Genomic DNA, 19,285 nt, shown 5'->3' with positions numbered 1-19,285 from the left:
CTCACAAAAAAGCTCTAGTTCTTCAAAGAGTTAAAATCTGCATTTACTGTGAATTATTTTAATCATTGCACTAAATTATGATCATCTCACAGGGCGTTTAACCTGCAATTATGGCGATGCTGATGGAGGACAGAAAGCGAACATCTGCGTTTAATAAATAGTGAGCTGGCAAACGGCCTGTGTTCTTTATGCACTTTGTGTTTTATATGCTGCTGATGTGCTTGACAGACAAAACAATAATTAAAATTGAAAGAAGCACTGAATGAAAAAGAAACATATATAAGACAAGTACTAATGGTGGGGGTTTACATTAAAGTTCATTAGTTGAGAGATTATTTCAATCTTAACTAACAATGTAAGCATTTAATAATGTTCATTCATTGTACTTCGGCTTAGTCTCTATTTCAGAGGTCGCCACAGTGGAATGAACCAACAACTATTCTAACATATGTTTTACACACCGGATATCTTTCCAGCTGCAATCCATAACTGGGAAACACCTGTACACACTCATACACTATGGCCAATTTAGTTTATTTAATTCACCTATAGCGCATGTGTTTGGACTGTGGGGGAAACCGGAGCACCCTGAGGAAACCCACGCCAACACGGAGAGAACATGCAAACTTCCACACAGAAATGCCAACTGGCCCAGCCGGGACTCGAACCAGCGACCTTCTTGCTGTGAGGCAACAGTGCTAACCACTGAGCCACCGTGCCGCCCTTAATAATGCTTAATTTCACTTTTACTAAAGGTTGTATGTTATTATATATTTAATGGACTGGTGCTAGGGAAAATTTTAGAATACTGCAACAAGTGAAGTGTAATAACTGACTAACTTCAGTGAATCAAATTATCAGAACAACATAAAAAGGAAATCCAATGCAAGCCAATGAATAAAAAAGAAAAAGAAAGGATTCATGAAATACCAACCGCAAAGTGAAATCAATTGTGGATTCAAAGGGATAGTTCAGCCAAAAATTCATCATTTACTCTCCCTCATTTGGTTTTAAACTAAATCTGACATTGCGATCTTTAGTTTTTCTGTGATATATGCTGCGATATGAATACAATTCCCCCAGATGGCTTGAATAACTCTATTTGTAAAGAAATAATTAATATAGATTAATTGTGGTTATTTTGTTTGAATGTGAATCATGTGGAGAAATTAAAGGCCAACTGTGTGTAGGAATAGTGTGTCCACAGTCATATTGGGGTGATATAAAGTCAATAAGCCTCTTTTTTTAATTTCTTGACGTTAAAATAGGATCCAAATCCCTCCCATTTTGAGGCCGACCGCAACATGATGTAGGAGTGTGGTTTCCCCGCATATAGAATCAATTGACAGCCGCGTACTAACATGCCTCTGTAGTAACGCGTATAATCATATCAACAAGACAGCATGTGCGCAAAGCAACCGGGATTAAAAGATGTGTTCAGCTCTCTGTGATCATCAGTCATCATCAAATGTGATTAAGAATGAGTCTAAAACGGTTTTAAAACAGTGCAGGTTTGTAATGAACTACGGTGATTTTACCATCTTTATAAGCACAGCCACGTGTCAGATCAACTATAAAAGACGCTTCAATCCCGGTTAGTGGATGTTAAATCAGGTTTATTTTGTACATTAACATAACGGATGTCCATACAGCAGTGGACACACTTGCACAGTTGCACACAATTTGTAACAGTTTATTTATTAAGTTTAAGAGTCTCTTTAACACTTGTGTTTATTTTATTATAAAAAGACCAGATATTTTGTTTTTGACAGTTGAAACTATTTGCCTTAGTAATGTTGGTAAATTAAAATAAAGTGGTTTAAAAAAATCCCAATGTTCCTAAATGGCTTGTTAAAAAATATTCAATAATTATCGATACCGAATGATATGAAACATGATATCATGATCTTTTTTTTGTAATATCACCCAGCCCTAAAGGGATCTCGTATAGCTTTTTAAACAAGTGAGTAAATGGCAGATTTTTTCATTTTTGGGTGAACTCTCCCTTTAACAGAAAGAACCAGAAAAGGAAAGACTGAGCAAAACGAAAAGAAATAAAGACCAAATAAAGAGCCAAAAGTGTGGAAAAAAATGGAAAAGAATGATTTAATAGGATGATACAGACCATTTTGAGTGATGTAAACAATAACAATGGTCCTTACATATATCCTGATCTACATTTTTAATTCCATAGCTTCCGAGAATACAAAACGGTCCACACATTGATAAATAATGTTATGATAGCCATTTTAACGTGAAGGTATGATTAAATTGCCTCTTGTTATAGTTAAGAAATAGTTTGAAAACAAGCAGGAAATGTTCATGGGCAATGACATCACTGCATTGAAACGGTATTTATAATATTATATTTGTGTTTATACATTAGATTAGTCAGTACTGAAGCAAAATCTGGAGCTTATCTAAACAAAATAACTTATCAATAACAGTCCAAAAACTAATACAAACAAATGTACATGTTATAGAAAAATATTAAATACACTTTTTTTTTTTTTTTTTTTTTTTTTTTGAGAGGAAAAATCAAGAAGCAAAAAACAGAAAAATTTTGTTGAAATTTTGAAGGCGGTCATTTTTTTTTTTTCGCAATATTTTGCTTGATTTAATTGTATTATTTTTCAATTTCTAAATATGTTTGGTGACTAAAATATTATTTTAATAAATATATCTGTTTAATAAATCTGTTTTGATTAAAATGCACCTAAATATATTGCCTATATTCACTGAGAAATTGATAAAATATTAATTTTCAAAATGGGTTGTATTCAATTATGCAGTGTATGTTTGTAATTCCAATGGTTAAAACAAAAGTAATATTTTAAAATGTTATATATGTGAACTCTAAATATAAACTTGTATGTCATATACTGTAAGTAATTTGCATATATTTCCATATATCAGATTTCAGTATGGGACAGTTTCTCCATCCGTTACAACACGTTACAATGCATGACCACAAACTCTTCCTGCACATCTGGAGCACAAAACCAGAACAAGCTTCTTCAACAACACCGTCACGATGCCCTTCTCAACATCATCTCAAACCTGTGTGTCCAGCAGTGGAGAACAGGTGCAGGTCTCTGTGGCCCGACGCTTCTACCTTAGCCTAAAAGATGTGCGCCAAATCCTTGTTGTGGAAAATGAAAGAGTGAAAGTAGTTCTAATTACAAAATGTAAATATTGAGTTTTCCCACAATGGGAAGCAGACCACCCAAGATGCAAAACAACCCCCCTCTGCCTGCTCCCTCCCTCTGTCCCGCTCCCTTTCTCTAGATCGTCCACACAGCCCGTCATCAACAGCTTCACCAACCACACACACACACACACACATATATAGCAGCATCATGCTTGCGTAACACTCTAAGCAACCCCAACCTCCATCCGACACAAAATACAGCATTTGTTCCTTTCAGAGGCACTGTTGCACAAGCAGGTCACAGGTGAACGTCAAATACTTGACTTTATGGTGCTAAATACCTTTAAATGGCCTCCATCAGAATGTTCTGCAGCCCACATATGGAACCGCACAACATGTGGTCGGCATGGATGGAGCCCCAGGAGTGGCCATTTGTTGACGTTTGTTTGCAGGGAGAGCATGTCGCTGAGTGATGGGGAATGAGGGCTCAGCTGGGATCAAGATCTGCTCGTTCGCATGTCAGGACATCTTCATTTGGAGGGTCTTCTAGAGACCCTAAAGACCCCAAAAATGCTTTAAATGGTAGTAAAATAGTTCCTAAAACTTACAATACCTTTAAGTTCCTTAAAGATCGATGAAAGTGGCGTTTAAGAACCATTGTTAGGCTCCTTAACTTTGTTATAAGTTCTTAAAGGATTTTTTAAGCATTCTATGCATTATTTAAATGTTCTTCATAGTAGAGCTGCACAATATATCGTTTGAGCATCGATATTGTAATGCAGGCATGGGCCGCTAAAAGATTCTGATGGTATGACAACCTTGGATACAAATATCGGGGTTTCACTGTATTGTGATTACTGCTCTAATATATGTTGTTTTTCAGTGTCTGGGTAAAAACAAAATCTTTTTTTCTCATTAAACACAATATATTTTATTTTAAGAAACATTTAAAATATTTTGGAACAGTAGCTTTTGATGTGGAGGGTTGTTTTCAGCTGGAGACCGTTTCCCTAAAAAAATTAATGAAATAGTTGTAAAAAATACGTAAAAAGACACTTCTATACAGCTTAAACTGACATTTAAAGGCTTAACTAGGTTAATTATGGTTAACTAGGCAGGTTTTTGTAAAACGATGGATTGTTCTGTAGACTATCGGAAAAAATATAGCTTAAAGGGGCTAATAATATTGACCTTAAAATGGTGTTTACATTTTTCTAACTGTTTTTATTCTAGCTGAAATAAAACAAATAAGACTTTCTCCAGAAGAAAAAATATTATCAGACATACTGTGAAAATTTCCTTGCTCTGTTAAACATAATTTGGGAAATATTTAAATAAGATAAAAAACAAAGGGCTGGCTAATGGATAAAGGGCTAATAATTAGACTTTAACTGTACATACATACATACATACATACATACATACATACATACATACATAAAATATATACATATAAGAAAGAAAAATGGTAATATTTTTGAGGTATATATATATATATATATATATATATATATATATATATATATATATATATATATATATATATATATATATATATATATATATAAATACACACACATACACACACACACATATATACATACATAAACACATACACACACACACACACACACACACACACACACACACACACACACACACACACACACACACACACACACACACACACACACACACACACACACACACACACACACACACACACACACACTTCACTAGATGATTTGACTATTTGAAAAGATTTCATTCACTTAGATCAACTGGAGTGATCATGGCTTTTTCTATACGGTGCATCTGCATAAATTATGACAAATTAATAAATAAACAAAGCTTTAAGGTTTTCTGGCGAGTCTAACAGTATTCAAGTCCAGAAATTGAACAATCAAATGTAATATTATGGTTATCCTTGTATAAATGATTATTGTTAATATATTAATTTATTATTTATAATCGGGGAAAAAATTCTCTTAAAGGGGCTAATAATTTTGACCATAAAATGTTTTTTTTAAAAAAACTAAAAACTGCTTTTATTCTAGCCGAAATAAAAGAAATTAAACTTTCTCCAGAAGAAAAAATATTATCAGACATACTGTGGAAATTTCCTTGCTCTGTTAAACATAATTTGGGAAATATTTAAAAAAGAAAAAAATATTCAAAGGGGGTTTAATAATTCTGATTGCAACTGTATACCGTAGAAATGGTATAACTTTTCCAAACCGCAGTAAACCTTGAAAACGTCCTTAATGTCCATCAGAGTTGGGTGTAACGCATTCCACAGTACAGCATTACTGTATTCTAATGGCATTTTGAGGAACACAGTAATGTAACGAATTACATTTTAAATGTGTGTAATTGCAGTTACTAAAGTCAGTGTAATTACGTAATTTACATTACTATTATAGTTTTTAGAAGAAAAAAAATGCTTCTTTTAAATCACATTGTCGGCTGCAATAAGCATGCGCTTTAAAAAGCTGGAGAACGTGATCTGAAATGGTTGCTGTCCAGAGTGGCTGCTTCAAGTGGAAATACAGACATTACTTTGATCTTATTGAGCATAAAAACGAAAATATTCCTGTGAAATGCAGTCTATGTCCAGTCTCTAAAGAACTTTCGACTGCTTTTAACTCAACCAGCAACCTGTTCAAGCACTTGAACAGAAAGCATTCTAGGACAATAACTCGTCACCAAGGCAAAAACACGGCAGTCCAACTCATCCTAAACATGCTAAATTGGATTTTTGTGCAGGATCGGGAGTGAAGGTATCTTCTGAATGTGAAGAAAAGCGTAGCTGCTTATCGAGCCCTTCACATATCGCGTCTATTGGGAGTGCACATATTGTTCATGCGCGCATTTCCCATGCGCACCCATATGAACACCACGAATCACGAGACAAGAACTGACCGATCAGCTTCGTATTCTGGAATATTGGCTAAACTAATTACCTCAGACAAACACAGAACCACCAAACACTGCAGTGCTTTTTCATCCAATGGTTGTCAATGGTTACAGGTTTTCTTCTAAATGTCTTCTTTTGTGTTAAAAATAAAAGCCAAACAGTCTTTTGAATATGTCAAGCTGCTGTGATCAACCCACTGTAATGTTTTTCAGTGAATATTCAATTACTGAAAGAGCTGCAGTTTAGTTTGTACTTTTGTAGGTGTATTTTGTATATTTTAAAAGTAACTTCAAAGTAAAGTAATTAATGATCTGATAACTATTTACATGAAGTAATTAGTAATGTCATCAGATTACACTTTTCCAGCAGTAGTCAGTCATTTGTAATCTATTACTTTTTCAAAGTAACTTACCCAACACGTGTCCTCAGTAATCACATTGCAATATTTGCTATGTTGAGTTGGGATTCTAGATCCCCAGAAACCACAGGTCAAAACACCATATTTGTGGAGACACAGCAAAATTGAACCGTAATAGAGTGACGTTTCTCATCTGTATGTGTTTTTAAGGCCTGTGACTACTGTATGTGAGCATTTTAAGAGAGTTTAAAGCATTTTAGTTGTGCATAACGAAGTTTAATAAACATTTTAATTTGATTGAATTATTTATGATGAAGACTGTAAAAAATAAATCTGTAAAAAAATGGCAGCTGTGGTTGCCAGTATTTCACCGTTAAAAATACGGTACAAACTGTAAAAGTAATTTCTAATTTTTACAGTAAAATACCGTATTTCATTCATTTATAGATGTAATATGTCTGTATTTTGAATTACCAGCATCTACACATCTTTTGTTACAGTTAGACACGCATAAAATTAATGTCATGAAATAAACATTGTTTATCAACATTAGATGTAGCATAAATCTCTAATGTGCATAACTGATGGGGAAACAACTAAAAAAGATCCGTAGTAATGTCAACAAAAAGCATAAAAAGTGATGTGCCATGCAGGGAATTCTGGGAAAGTCAATTTACGGTCATTCACCTTATATATTAAGGAAACATCCTGTTAATCCAGCCAGATCTCACGAGTTTTGTCAGTTTAGTGGCTAATTCATACGAATTCGTACAAGTTCAGTCGTACGAAATTGTGCGATTTTAAAAGGAGGCGTGGCACCTAACCCCACCCCTAAACCCAACCGTCATTGGGGGATGAGCAAATCGTACGAAATTGTACGAATTAGATCGTACGAATTCATACAAATTAGCCACTAAATCAAAAAGTTACGAATTGCCGTGAGATTGTGTTGGTTAATCAGGTTACGGATTTGTACTGTAGCATTTTTACAGTTTTTTACCATTGAAATAACAGCCATTTTTTACAGTGATATGCAATGTTACTTTGCATTTGATTATTTAATTTCTGTACCTAAATTCTGTTACTCTTTCCAGAAAACCATGGAGCACGGTTTATTTCACTTTATTATATGCTTCATTGAATTTATGACTGTAGATTGTTTGTTATATGCATATAATAAATGACAAAAATATATTTACGTTTCATTCCCCTACAACATCATCCCAGTCAATCTAAAGTAACGACTTTGCAAATAGAGCTATTTAAGTCATCTGGTGAAATTATATCTTAATATATAAATCGCAGAAAGAAAAAATATCGCAATGTAAAATTTTACCAATATCGTGCAGCTCTACTTCATAGTCATAAAAAATAAGTGTTTACTCTTTTCTTGGGAAACCAAAATGGTTCTTAGATTGCAACACTTTAAAGCTCTTTTTTAGAACCTATATTTTTAAGAGTGAAAGGAATATAGTGGAAAATGTTCTTTAGATTCCAAGCAACAGTTGGATTTGCCAAAACGTTCTTCAGTTAAACAAAGAGAAAACTGAAGTGATTGCGTTTGGGAACAGAGATGAGGTTCTCAAGGTGAATGCGTACCTTGCCTCTAAGGGTCAAACAACAAAGTAAGGTCAAGAATCTTGGTGCTATTCTGAAGTCAGATGTGAGTTTTAATAGTCATGTCAAAGCAGTAACTAAATCAGCATACTAACATCTCAAAAACATTGCAAGAATCAGATGCTTTGTTTCCAGTGAGGATTTAGAGAAACTTACTGATGCTTTTATCAGCAGCAGCGTGGATTACTGTAATGGACTCCTCACTGGCCTTCCCAAAAAGACAGTCAGACAGTTGCAGCTCATCCAGAAAGTTGCGGCCAGGATTCTGACCAGCAGGAAATCAAAGCACATCACACTTGTCCTCAGGTCTTTACACTGGCTCCCAATTACATTCAGAATTGATTTTAAAGTATTATTACTTGTCTATAAATTACTAAATTGCCTAGCCTAGGACCTCAATACATTACAGATATGCTCACTAAATACAAACCCAATAGATCACTCAGATCTTTAGGATCAAGTAAATTAGAAATTTCAAGGGTTTAGTCAAAGCTGGGTGAATCAGCCTTCAGCCACTAACAGCGCCCCCTGCTGCTGGAATCAGCTTCCAGAAATGATCAGATGTGCTCCAACAGTAGGCACATTCAAATCAAGACTGAAAACACATCTGTTTACTGAGCACTGTGCTACATCTGACAGATCGCACTATTATGTCTTTTTTTTCTTTTTCATTCTTTTATAACCTGTCTTAACACATTTTAATCTGTTTTTAATCATTATTATTCTTTGTTTTTATATTCTTATACTTATACCTTTTATTCCTGTTTATGTAAAGCAGTTTGAATTACCATTGTGTATCAAATGTGCTATATAAATAAACTTGCCTTGCATGTCAGAGTATTGTTCACACCATCACTATTAACAAATAAAGGTTTCAAAAGCACAGTAGTTTCATAAGGGAACCATTTGGGGTCCGTCGAGTACCTTAAAAACCTAAATAAGAAATAGAGCTGCATGATATTGGAAAAATCAAACGTTTTTCTGCGAAATATATTGTTGTACACAGTTGAAAAACTATTTGGATGATTCTGTAGGAGAGTGCATAAAATATGTCACCACTGGCTTGCTTGGTTTGGGACTTGTGGAGCTGCGCATCGATGGATTTGCTCTTAAGTGTTTGGAATTTCAGCAATTTAAACTGAACTTCAACTCTGAAAACTGAACTGACACGGTTTCAATTTACTAGAACTTCTATGTTAAGCTGCTTTGACACAATTTACATTGTAAAAGCGCTATAGAAATAAACATGAATCGTAGAATTTTATAAACAATCTCTGAGCAATGATAAATTTAATACTAATTAAATAAACAGAATTTTATTTTTTTCTGAATCGTCGAACTGTATTCAGGAGTGCAATAATTGAATAATCAAATGTAAAATAATACTGCATTGTCTTCATTTGAAAAACTATTCAATAAAATTCATTGTTATTAATTTGAGTTACAAACAGTCCAATTTCACTTTTGAAACCCTCACACAGTAACAGGCCCCAAACAACACTTGCAAAATTATAATTTATAATCCAAACTCAACATTGCATATACTCGTGATATGACTATTGCTAATGATCACAGTGCGATATCAATGCTGAAACGAAGTTGCACAATTGGGTTTTTAATAGTAATGCCATAGAACAGGGGTCACTAAACTTGTTCCTGGAGGGCCAGTGTCCTGCAGATTTTAGCTCCAACTCTAATCAAACACACCTGAACAAGCTAATTAAGGTCTTACTACACTGTAAAACCCAATAAGTTAAGGTAACCCAAACTATTTGAGTAAACCGATTGCAACAAACCATTTAAGTTCAAAAACTAACTCTAATGAGTACTGTGAACTTAATCCATTTGAGTAAATGAAGCAATTTGAGCACAGTAAAACCCAATAAATGGAGTACTCAAACCAACTGAGTACTGTTAAACACAATAAGGTAAAAGCAACTCAAACCGTTTGAAGAAACCGAATGCGACAAACCATTTGAGATAAAAAAAACAAATCTACATGAGTACTGTGAACTTACTCCATTTAAGTAGAAGTAATGAGGTATTTAATTAACTTATTACCTTCAACACTGAGTTCAAAACTCTTTTCAAATGAGTAGAATTAACTTTCAGTCAATTTTGAGCTAACTACACTCATTTGATTTAATAAAGTTGACTGATGAGGCAAGTTGAAGCTAAACCCTGCAGAGACACCGTCCCTCCAGGATCGAGATTGGTGACCCCTGCCATAGAATATTAAATTTGGTACTCCTAAGAACCTTGTAGAGCAGTGGTTCCCAAAGTGGGGGTTGCGGTACATTGACAGGGGGGTGTCCTTTGGTGATTTCCAAAAAATAAACTATTAGAATTACCATATTTTATCCATAACCTACAGAAGATAAAGATAGTAATTAATAATTACATAAAAAAACTACTTGCAAATAAAAACCCATCAGCCTTTCGATTTGTTTGCGACCCCTGGGGTGATTATGTTATAATAAAGCCATAGCAGATTGGTTTTATGGCACCAGGTTAAACTTCCTGACAGAACTTTTGTACTTTAAAGAACCCCTATTATGGGTCCTTGAAAATGAGCTTCCATGCAGTGTGTAACAGCTCTAAGTGAAGTGAAATATCCAGCTGAGGCTAAATCTGAAAGTGCAGTGTTTAAAATTACTGATTCATCTTTAGCCATGTAGGCGTGACTTCGATACAGAACTCAAGCCCCGCCCATTTGTTGCATGTGCATTTTTCTGACAAGTGCTACAGCAATCTACATGCTTACAACAGGGGATTCATCGGCTAATCAGCGCAGATTAGCATCATGCTAAGGAGGGGTTTGGGAACAAATGAATCGCTGAACAAATCATTTGGGAGTCATTTGTTCGTTGCTAGATTTATATTATTTATTACATTTCTAATTTATTGTAATTTATTAACATCTACCCCCACTCCAATCCTAAACCATAAATCATAGTAACGTAAAAACAGTGGTTGTACCTAGTATTATTTATGCTATCTATTAAATTACCCAATAAATTGTATTTTTTAACGCCTACCCCCACCCCAACCGTCACAGTACTGTAAAACTATGAATTATTGTTATACAGTGTCATAAAAAATGCTGCTATATTGATGTGCATATTACACTATCGGCCTTCCGTGTATCCAATCTAGACTTTACCAAGTCATTTGCATAATTAGGTAAAAATAAATGCCTATTATAAGACAATGCAAGAGCATCAGCCTGTTGTTGGAGACCCCCAAAACCAAAATAGACCTTTTAATCAATAATAGGGGCTCTTTAAAAATAAATACAGGACACAACTGAACATGGAGGATGATGTTCGAGTGGAGTCTTCAAAATTAAATGATTTTAATCAAGAGGATATTGGGGCTCACTAGCATTGTAATTTTTGGGGTCGCGGGCTGAAAAGTTTGGGAACCCCTGTTGTAGAGGATGGTAAAAACCATTGTTTTGTTTTTTTTTCTTAGTATGCAGAACATTTGTATAATGTTCTAATATTGATGACTTTTTGCACAATGGAGAGGTCCCACATGGTTTTAAAAGAGGGTTTTCCTGGGATGCCATGGAGTATATTTTTGGTACCTTTCAGTGAAAAGTTTTTAAAAGAAGTAATTAGTACTTAGGATGAAAAACTGTCAATGAGTACCCGATTTAATACGATTAAGACAATACTCTGAATAAGAGTCGACCATGTCAGAGATTTTTGATGACCTTAATCCCACTAAAGGTTTTTTCCCCATATGGCGTGCAATATAAAAGCATTAAAACAACACTCCTCCAGCAGTTCTTAAGCCTGGTTCACACTACAGGATTTTAAACATCGGCAGATCGCGGTGCCGTTCACACTACATGACTTGATTTTGTCTTTTAATCACTGTGGTGTTCACACTACGTGACACTATAGGGATGGGCCGTCATAAGATTCTGACGATAACCTTAGATAAAAATACCACGGTTTCACGGTTATTGTGAATATAACTCAATTAGCTCTAAAATTATTAGTTTTAAATGTCTGGGTAAAAAACAAAAACTTATTTCCCCTTTGAACACAATATATTTTAATTTTATAATATTTTGGAGCAGTAAAGACGGCTAAATATACAATGAATTATTGACTTCTGCTGTCTTCATTAGTTTCAAAAACGCAGATTTCTTTACAATTTAAAATGGAATCTTTGGACATTTTGGTTCTGCTGAAGATACTGTTGTCCTAAAAAACAAAAAAAACAAAAATGTAAATAGAAATTTTTACACATACCTTAGGAACAGTATAACAGAAAATTTTCCAATCCATGGTATACCTTGAAAACGGTTATCGTCCCATCCCTATGTGACAGGGATGAACATGATTCACAAGGGGGTCACACACTACATGATCTGACAACAACTCGTTCCCCAACAGTTCAGTCAAGCTACCAAACAACAGCCAATGAAATTCTGAGGGAGAAGCTCTCAGAAAACAAAACTGAACACTATTGGCTGCTTGTGTGCTGACTACATCACTGACAGTGTTTCAAGCTTTCAAGGGAGCATTTAAAAACATTATCAGTCAGCTGATGCGTCAGCGGATCAATCGCTCATCTGCAAGGTTCAAGTGAATAGATACACAGAGAGTTTTAAATATTTGTAATTTAATAACTTATTCAAATAAAACTAACATATCTCTACAGTAACTATCTATAGTTTTCTCGTGCTGCAACAATTCTTACAAATGACCTGTTTTTGTTCAGTGTCTGGGACTTTGAAAACAAGATATTCCCATATTATCAATGTCCTGTTTTTCTTTGATATTAATTAGTCTATTAATGAAGCAATTTGAGCACAGTAAAACCCAATAAATGGAGAACTCAAACCAACTGAGTACTGTTAAACACAATAAGTTAAGGCAACTCAAACCGTTTGAGGAAACCGATTGCTACAAACCATTTCAGTTAAAAAACTAATCTATATGAGTACTGTGAACTTACTCCATTTAAGTAGAAGTAATGAGGTATTTAATTAACTTATTACCTTCAACACTGAGTTCAAAACTCTTTTCAAATGAGTAGAATTAACTTTCAGTCAATTTTGAGTTGACTACACTCATTTAATTTAATAAAGTTGACTGATGAGGCAAGTTGAAGCTAAACCCTGCAGAGACACCGTCTCTTCAGGATCGAGATTGGTGACCCCTGCCATAGAATATTAAATTTGGTACTCCTAAGAACCTTGTAGAGCAGTGGTTCCCAAAGTGGGGTTTGCGGGACATTGACAGGGGGGTGTCCTTTGGTGATTTCCAAAAAATAATCTATTAGTATTACCATATATGCTTCTGAAGCGTCAGACGGAATCAGCTTACTTGTCCACGCTTTCCTGTTTGTTTCGTTTTTTATTGTTGACGTTCTGCGTGGTTCAGTTGCGCAATTCTGATTGGGCAGAACGAAAGTGTGCTCACTCAATGGGCTAGTAAGACTGTCACACACAGACGGCAGTCACACATTTGTGGAGAAATTAAATAATACATATTTCATATCACAGCCTCTTGTGATTAGCTAATAGCAACGTTTTAAACCATGATTGCGATTTGATTTCGATTAATCGCATAGCCCTATGTGGAACTACTGATTAGTAGGGCCAGACGGATTCTGCAGACGTTTTTTGCTATTTCTGCGGAGAATTTAGCTAAAGATCTCCTGATTTCTGCTGAATTATTTTGGGAGTATCATAACTAAAACCTTAATATGTGAAATAAAAATATCATCTTTTTAACTTTTATTTAATGTTTAAAATGCAAATCCAATTAGATCCACTTTATTTGGTAAACAAAGCAAGTCTCTCATATTATATCTCTACTAAAGACAGAAAATATTACTGTACAAACTACATTGTACATAAATGAGATAAACATTTTCATATTAGTCAATAATATTACTGTAATTAATTAAAAAAACTGAATAAATAAAGATTTACACACATTTACTCAAGTAAATAAACAGAATTAATGACGGGGTAAAAATCTGCGGACATCTGCGGAATTCTGCGCACACAGATTCCGTGTTGGCCCACTGATTAGGCATGGGACTATAGCTGTTTTCAAGGTATACCGCAGTTTACCCTGTCAAGGTTATAACAGCGTCAAAATTTGTAAAAAAAAATGGCTGATTTCAACGGTAAAAAAAAAAACAGTAAAAATAATACAGTAAAAATCCGTAACCTGGTTAACAGTATGTTTCCTTAGTATATACAACAAATAACCGTAAATTGACTTTCCCATAATTCCTTGCATGGCACGTCACTTTTTGTTGACATTACTATGGATCTTTTTAATTGTTTCCCCATCACATACATTAGAGATTTATGCTACATCTAATGTTGATAATGTTTATTTCATGACTTTAATTTTATGTGTGTTACCATACTGGTGTTTAGTAGCTGTGTGAATAACACTGAGCACCTTCTACAGACTGATACACATTTCTACTTGTGTGAAAAGTTGTTAGTGATGAGCATTGGATCATTATGTAACTTTCTTATCACCACCAGCATAAGTTAATCTGTCTATCTGTGAAACAAAAGATGTGTAGATGCTGGTCATTCAAAATACAGACATATTACATCTATAAATTAATGAAATACGGTAGTTTACTGTAAAAATTAAAAGTTACTTTTACCGTTTGTACCGTATTTTTAACTGTGAAATACTGACAACCACAGCTGTCGGATTTTAATCGTAAATTTTACGGATTTATTTTTACAGTGCATGTGTAAGATTTTTTATTTACTTTTTTCTTTTAGGACAACAGTATCTCCAGCAGAAAAGATCTCCAAAGATGCCTTTTTAAGTTGTAAAGAAATCAGTGTTTTTAAAACTAATGCAGCAGACTAGACAGCAGAAGTCAATAATTCACTTGAATTGTTTAGCCTGACATGTTTACTGCTCCAAAACATTAGAAATGTTTGTCAAAATAAAATATTTTGTGTTCAAAGGGGATTTTTGTTGTTGTTTTTACTCAGACTTTTAAAAGTAATATATTTTAGAGCAGTAATCCCAATACCACGAAACCGTGATATGTTTATCCAAGCTTATCATCCCATCAGAATCATATCCCGGCCCATGCCTACCACTGATGCTGATAAAGATCTGCTGAGGAACATGTCAGTAATCTAAAGAAACACTTTACATAAGCATGTGGTGTAATAGAAAGCTTCCACTGATGATAAAGAAATGACACAAATATATAAGAAAAGGCAGAAACACCAAAAGTATCAGATGCATTCACTTATAAAGGCATAGAGCTATTTTAAGTGAACAGATTTGAAGCTTTTGATGTTGCAGTCTTTTCATATATATTTGTGTGCTTGTTAAGATTGATGTGCACGCTTTTGAAAAAGTATCTTCAGGAAACGATGAACGCCAGAAAATAACATTTTAAAAGGCTGTTCTGACATCAAAATCATGTAACTGATAGATGATTTAGTCTGTCCTCAAAAACTGTGATACTGCTATCTATTTTAGTATTCATTTAATAGACCCTATTCTCATTTCCAGGTTTCTCAGTAGCGGAAGGCGTCATGGTAAACTTATAATGAATCAGAGAATACAACAAATAATTTATTTACAATCCTATTTGAAGAAATAATGAAAGAAACTCCACGATGGTGTTATCAAGACTTTCAGAAAAGGAAAAAAAAAAAAGTCTGAGACTGATGACGGCAGCCAGAGGAGAGAATAACGTCAAATTTACTCTCAGCGCTATAGACGCTGCATTAAAAATTTTTTTTGCAATTTGACAAAAATAATAATACATACATAAATGCCCTTATGTTTTATATAAAAAATAAAAAAATAAATCAAACCATTAAAAACATTCAAGGATTTAAGATTATGCTGAGCATTAAACGCGTCATCAGTCTTGTGAAAAGGGTCCATACAGTACATAGTAACTTAAATCCTACACACTCAGTGTCAGGCCAAACATGATCGAGTAAACGTGTCTTAACTTTATAAAAGTGTCATTTAAATATGATTGAAAAGGAATAAACAACATTGGGTTTGTTCATGTTTGACCCAACATCGTGTTATGACAACCCTACATTTTTTAGGGTTTATCCATGTAATAATTAATAACATATCACTCCTTTTAAACATTTAATTTAGATAACTAAAGCAAATATAAGCATCTTTAATTTTTAAATGTATGAGTTAAGAACATATCTGAGCACCTGAAGCAAACGCTTATGTATCTTGATGCAATAACAGGCTGCATTTGCATTTAAACACTATATAAACTATTTCCATTAGGTTAAAATGGGTCGTTTAAATTTCATTAAAAAGTAAATTAACACAACATTGGGTTTGTCCATGTTTGACCCAACATCGTGTTGAGACAACGCAAGGTATCTTGATGCAATTACATGCTGTATTTGCATTAAAACACTATAAACTACAAATGCCATACAAGTACAATAGATTAAAGAGCCACCATGCAGAACCCTGATGAAAAAGCACTCTAAAGCGCCTCATTTAGATACTATCATATAATTCTCAGGATTGTCCAGTGTTTTTTGTAATTTGATGCAAAGATGATATAATACATATATAAATGCATCTAATGTTCATACTTAAAAAAAAAATATATATATATATATATATCAAATTATTAAAAATGTTCAAAGATTTAAGATTATGATGAGCATTAAATGCGTCATAACGGTCTTGTGAAAAGGGTCCATACAGTACATAGTAACTTAAATCCTACACTCTACACACTCAATGTCAGGCCAAGCATCATTGGGTAAACAAGTGTCATTTAAATTTAATAGAAAAAAACTAACAACATTGGGTTTGTCCATGTTTGACCCAATCTAACATTTTATAGAGTATATTCATGTAATAATGTGTATATGACTCCTTTTAAACATTTCATTTAGATTATCAAAGCAAATATAAGCATCTTGAACTTTAAATGTTTGAGTTAAGAACATATCTGAGCATCTGAAGCAAACGCTTATGTATCTTGATGCAATAACAGGCTGCATTTGCATTTAAACACTGTATAAACTATTTCCATTAGGTTAATATGGGTCATTTAAATTTCATTGAAAATTAAAAATGAACAACATTGGGTTCGTCCACATTTGACCCAACATCGTGTTATGACAAGCTTATGTATCTTGATGCAATCACTAGCTACATACGCATTAAAACACTACATAAATTACAAATATCATACAAGTATAATAAAGAGCCACCATGCAGAACCCTGATGAAAAAGCACTCTTTAGTGCCTCATTTGGTTACTATCATATAATTCTCAGGATTTTCCAGGGGTGCATGACCATGTGAATGCAAAACCACTCTATTCCACTGGTGCTTAAAATAGATCTGCAGACAAAAACTTTGGTAACGCTTTATTTTGATGGCCCATTTGAGTATTAGTAGACTGTCTGCTTAATATCTGTTGATACTTTTCCTTCAACAGACATTTAACTCACTATAAGAAACTCTGCAAGTACATGTCAATTCACACTAAGCCTAACCTAACAGTCTACTTAAAATCGAATGAGAATTAGTTGGCATGTAGATGCAATGTAACTTAAATTCAACAAACGGACCATCAAAATAAAGTGTGACCAAACCTCTTAAGTAAAACAAATCCTAATGATGCTTTGCTTTTAATTATAGGTTAGCTTTAGGATTCTGTTCAGGAAACTGGGTTCTCCCCTTTAAACTCAAGATTGATTTACTCAAAAGCCATGAGAAGACACAACCCAATGCTGCTTCATATACAGAGCCTAAAGTCAGTCCAAATGCACAAGAAAAAAAAAGTCAAGCATACAACGACGATGAGACGGATTAGTAAATGTATATACAGTTTAAGTCAAAATGATTAGCTCTCCTGTGAATGTCTGTCAAATATTTCCCAAATGATGGTTAAAAGAGCAAGGAGTTTTTCTTAGTAATTTCTAAAATATTTTGTCTTCTTGAGAAAGTCTTATTTGTTTCATTTCGGCTGGAATAAAAGCAATTTTTAGTTTTTAAACACGTTTTAAGGTCAAAATTGTTGGTCTTCTTAAGTAATTGTCTACAGAACAAGCCAGCATTATGCAATGACTTGCCTAATTACCCTAACTTGCCTAATTAACCTATAGTTAAGCCTTCAAATTGCATTTTAAGCTGAACACTATCTTGAAAAATATCTAGTCATATATAAGTACTGTCATCACGGCTAGGATAAAATATTTCACTTATTAGAAATTAATTAAAACTATAATGTTTAGAAATGTGGAAAGTATCTCCGTTAAACAGAAATATCAACAAGAGAGCTAATAATTCTGACTTTAATTGTATTTAAAAAGCTGTCAAGTCTAAAAATGAATCATGTAAACCCTCCACAGGCACGAGCACGTTATATTAATAATAATAAACACACCTGCGCGGTATAAACAGTTAACATACAGGGTTAAGTCCTACTTCTGGCACTGTCGGGGGCTAAAAACCGCGTCCCATAAGTTGCTCCTACAAGCACAAATCACCAAAACTGCGATTCTCCTCCCCGTGTCTCTCAGCAGAAAGGTGTGTATCATGTGGAGGGTAAAGAAGGAGGAAACTTACCTTGCGGGTTTCTGCTGGCAAAAACACCGGCTGGACGCTGGACAAAGGCGACCAGAGCGACGCTGAATAATCCAAAACCAGCGCGCATCAGAACATGCATGAACATCATCGCAGAGCACAAAAAACACCTTGAATCTTCAGTGAGACAGGCGAGGAGGTTTTTAAAAGAGGACAAACTGAGAGAGTCTTGAGTCCAGACGTGGATGTGCGGTATTCCCGGGTGCTAGCGAGCGGGAGAGAGTGCTTTATGTGTTGGTTTTGCGGAGACTGAGTGCGCGGAGAGCAGGAGGAGAAACACGGTCGAGTTGAGCACTCATGATCTTCAGGAGACACAGGAGAGAGAGAGAGAGAGAGAGAGAGAGAGAGAGAGAGAGAGAGAGAGAGAGAGAGAGAGAGAGAGAGAGAGAGAGAGAGAGAGAGAGAGAGAAAGGGGGAGGAGAGACGCACAACAGCGCTCTCTCTCTGATTGTTAGTCAATGGATCTGTATTGGTCAATGCTAAACGGCTAAACTAAAAGTTACACAATGTATTGATATAATCACGTTAGTACATTTGAGAACTAGCATAAGTATGAACATAGACTAGCATGTAATAATGTGTTATTAAAACTGACAGACACCTCTCTCTCTCTCTCTCTCTCT

At 34.5% G+C, this 19,285-nt stretch overlaps 1 protein-coding gene across 2 annotated transcripts in view; it reads right to left on the bottom strand.

Annotated features, from left to right (window-relative positions):
• Window positions 1-18,972, bottom strand: part of scube3 (signal peptide, CUB domain, EGF-like 3) — a 272,493-nt gene extending 253,521 nt beyond the window's left edge. For both annotated transcript variants that reach the window (XM_056448768.1, XM_056448769.1), the window contains exon 1: window positions 18,645-18,972. In XM_056448768.1, coding sequence (XP_056304743.1) covers window positions 18,645-18,753 — 109 coding nt within the window. In that variant the 5' untranslated portion in view covers window positions 18,754-18,972. The remainder of the gene's footprint in view (window positions 1-18,644) is intronic.
• Window positions 18,973-19,285: the final 313 nt, after the last annotated feature.

The sequence above is a fragment of the Danio aesculapii genome, chromosome 23, assembly GCF_903798145.1.
Source record: "Danio aesculapii chromosome 23, fDanAes4.1, whole genome shotgun sequence".
In the NCBI taxonomy this organism is placed as follows: domain Eukaryota; kingdom Metazoa; phylum Chordata; class Actinopteri; order Cypriniformes; family Danionidae; genus Danio; species Danio aesculapii.
Note: the sequence above shows the minus strand (reverse complement) of the source record. Positions and strands in the feature narration are given on the sequence as shown.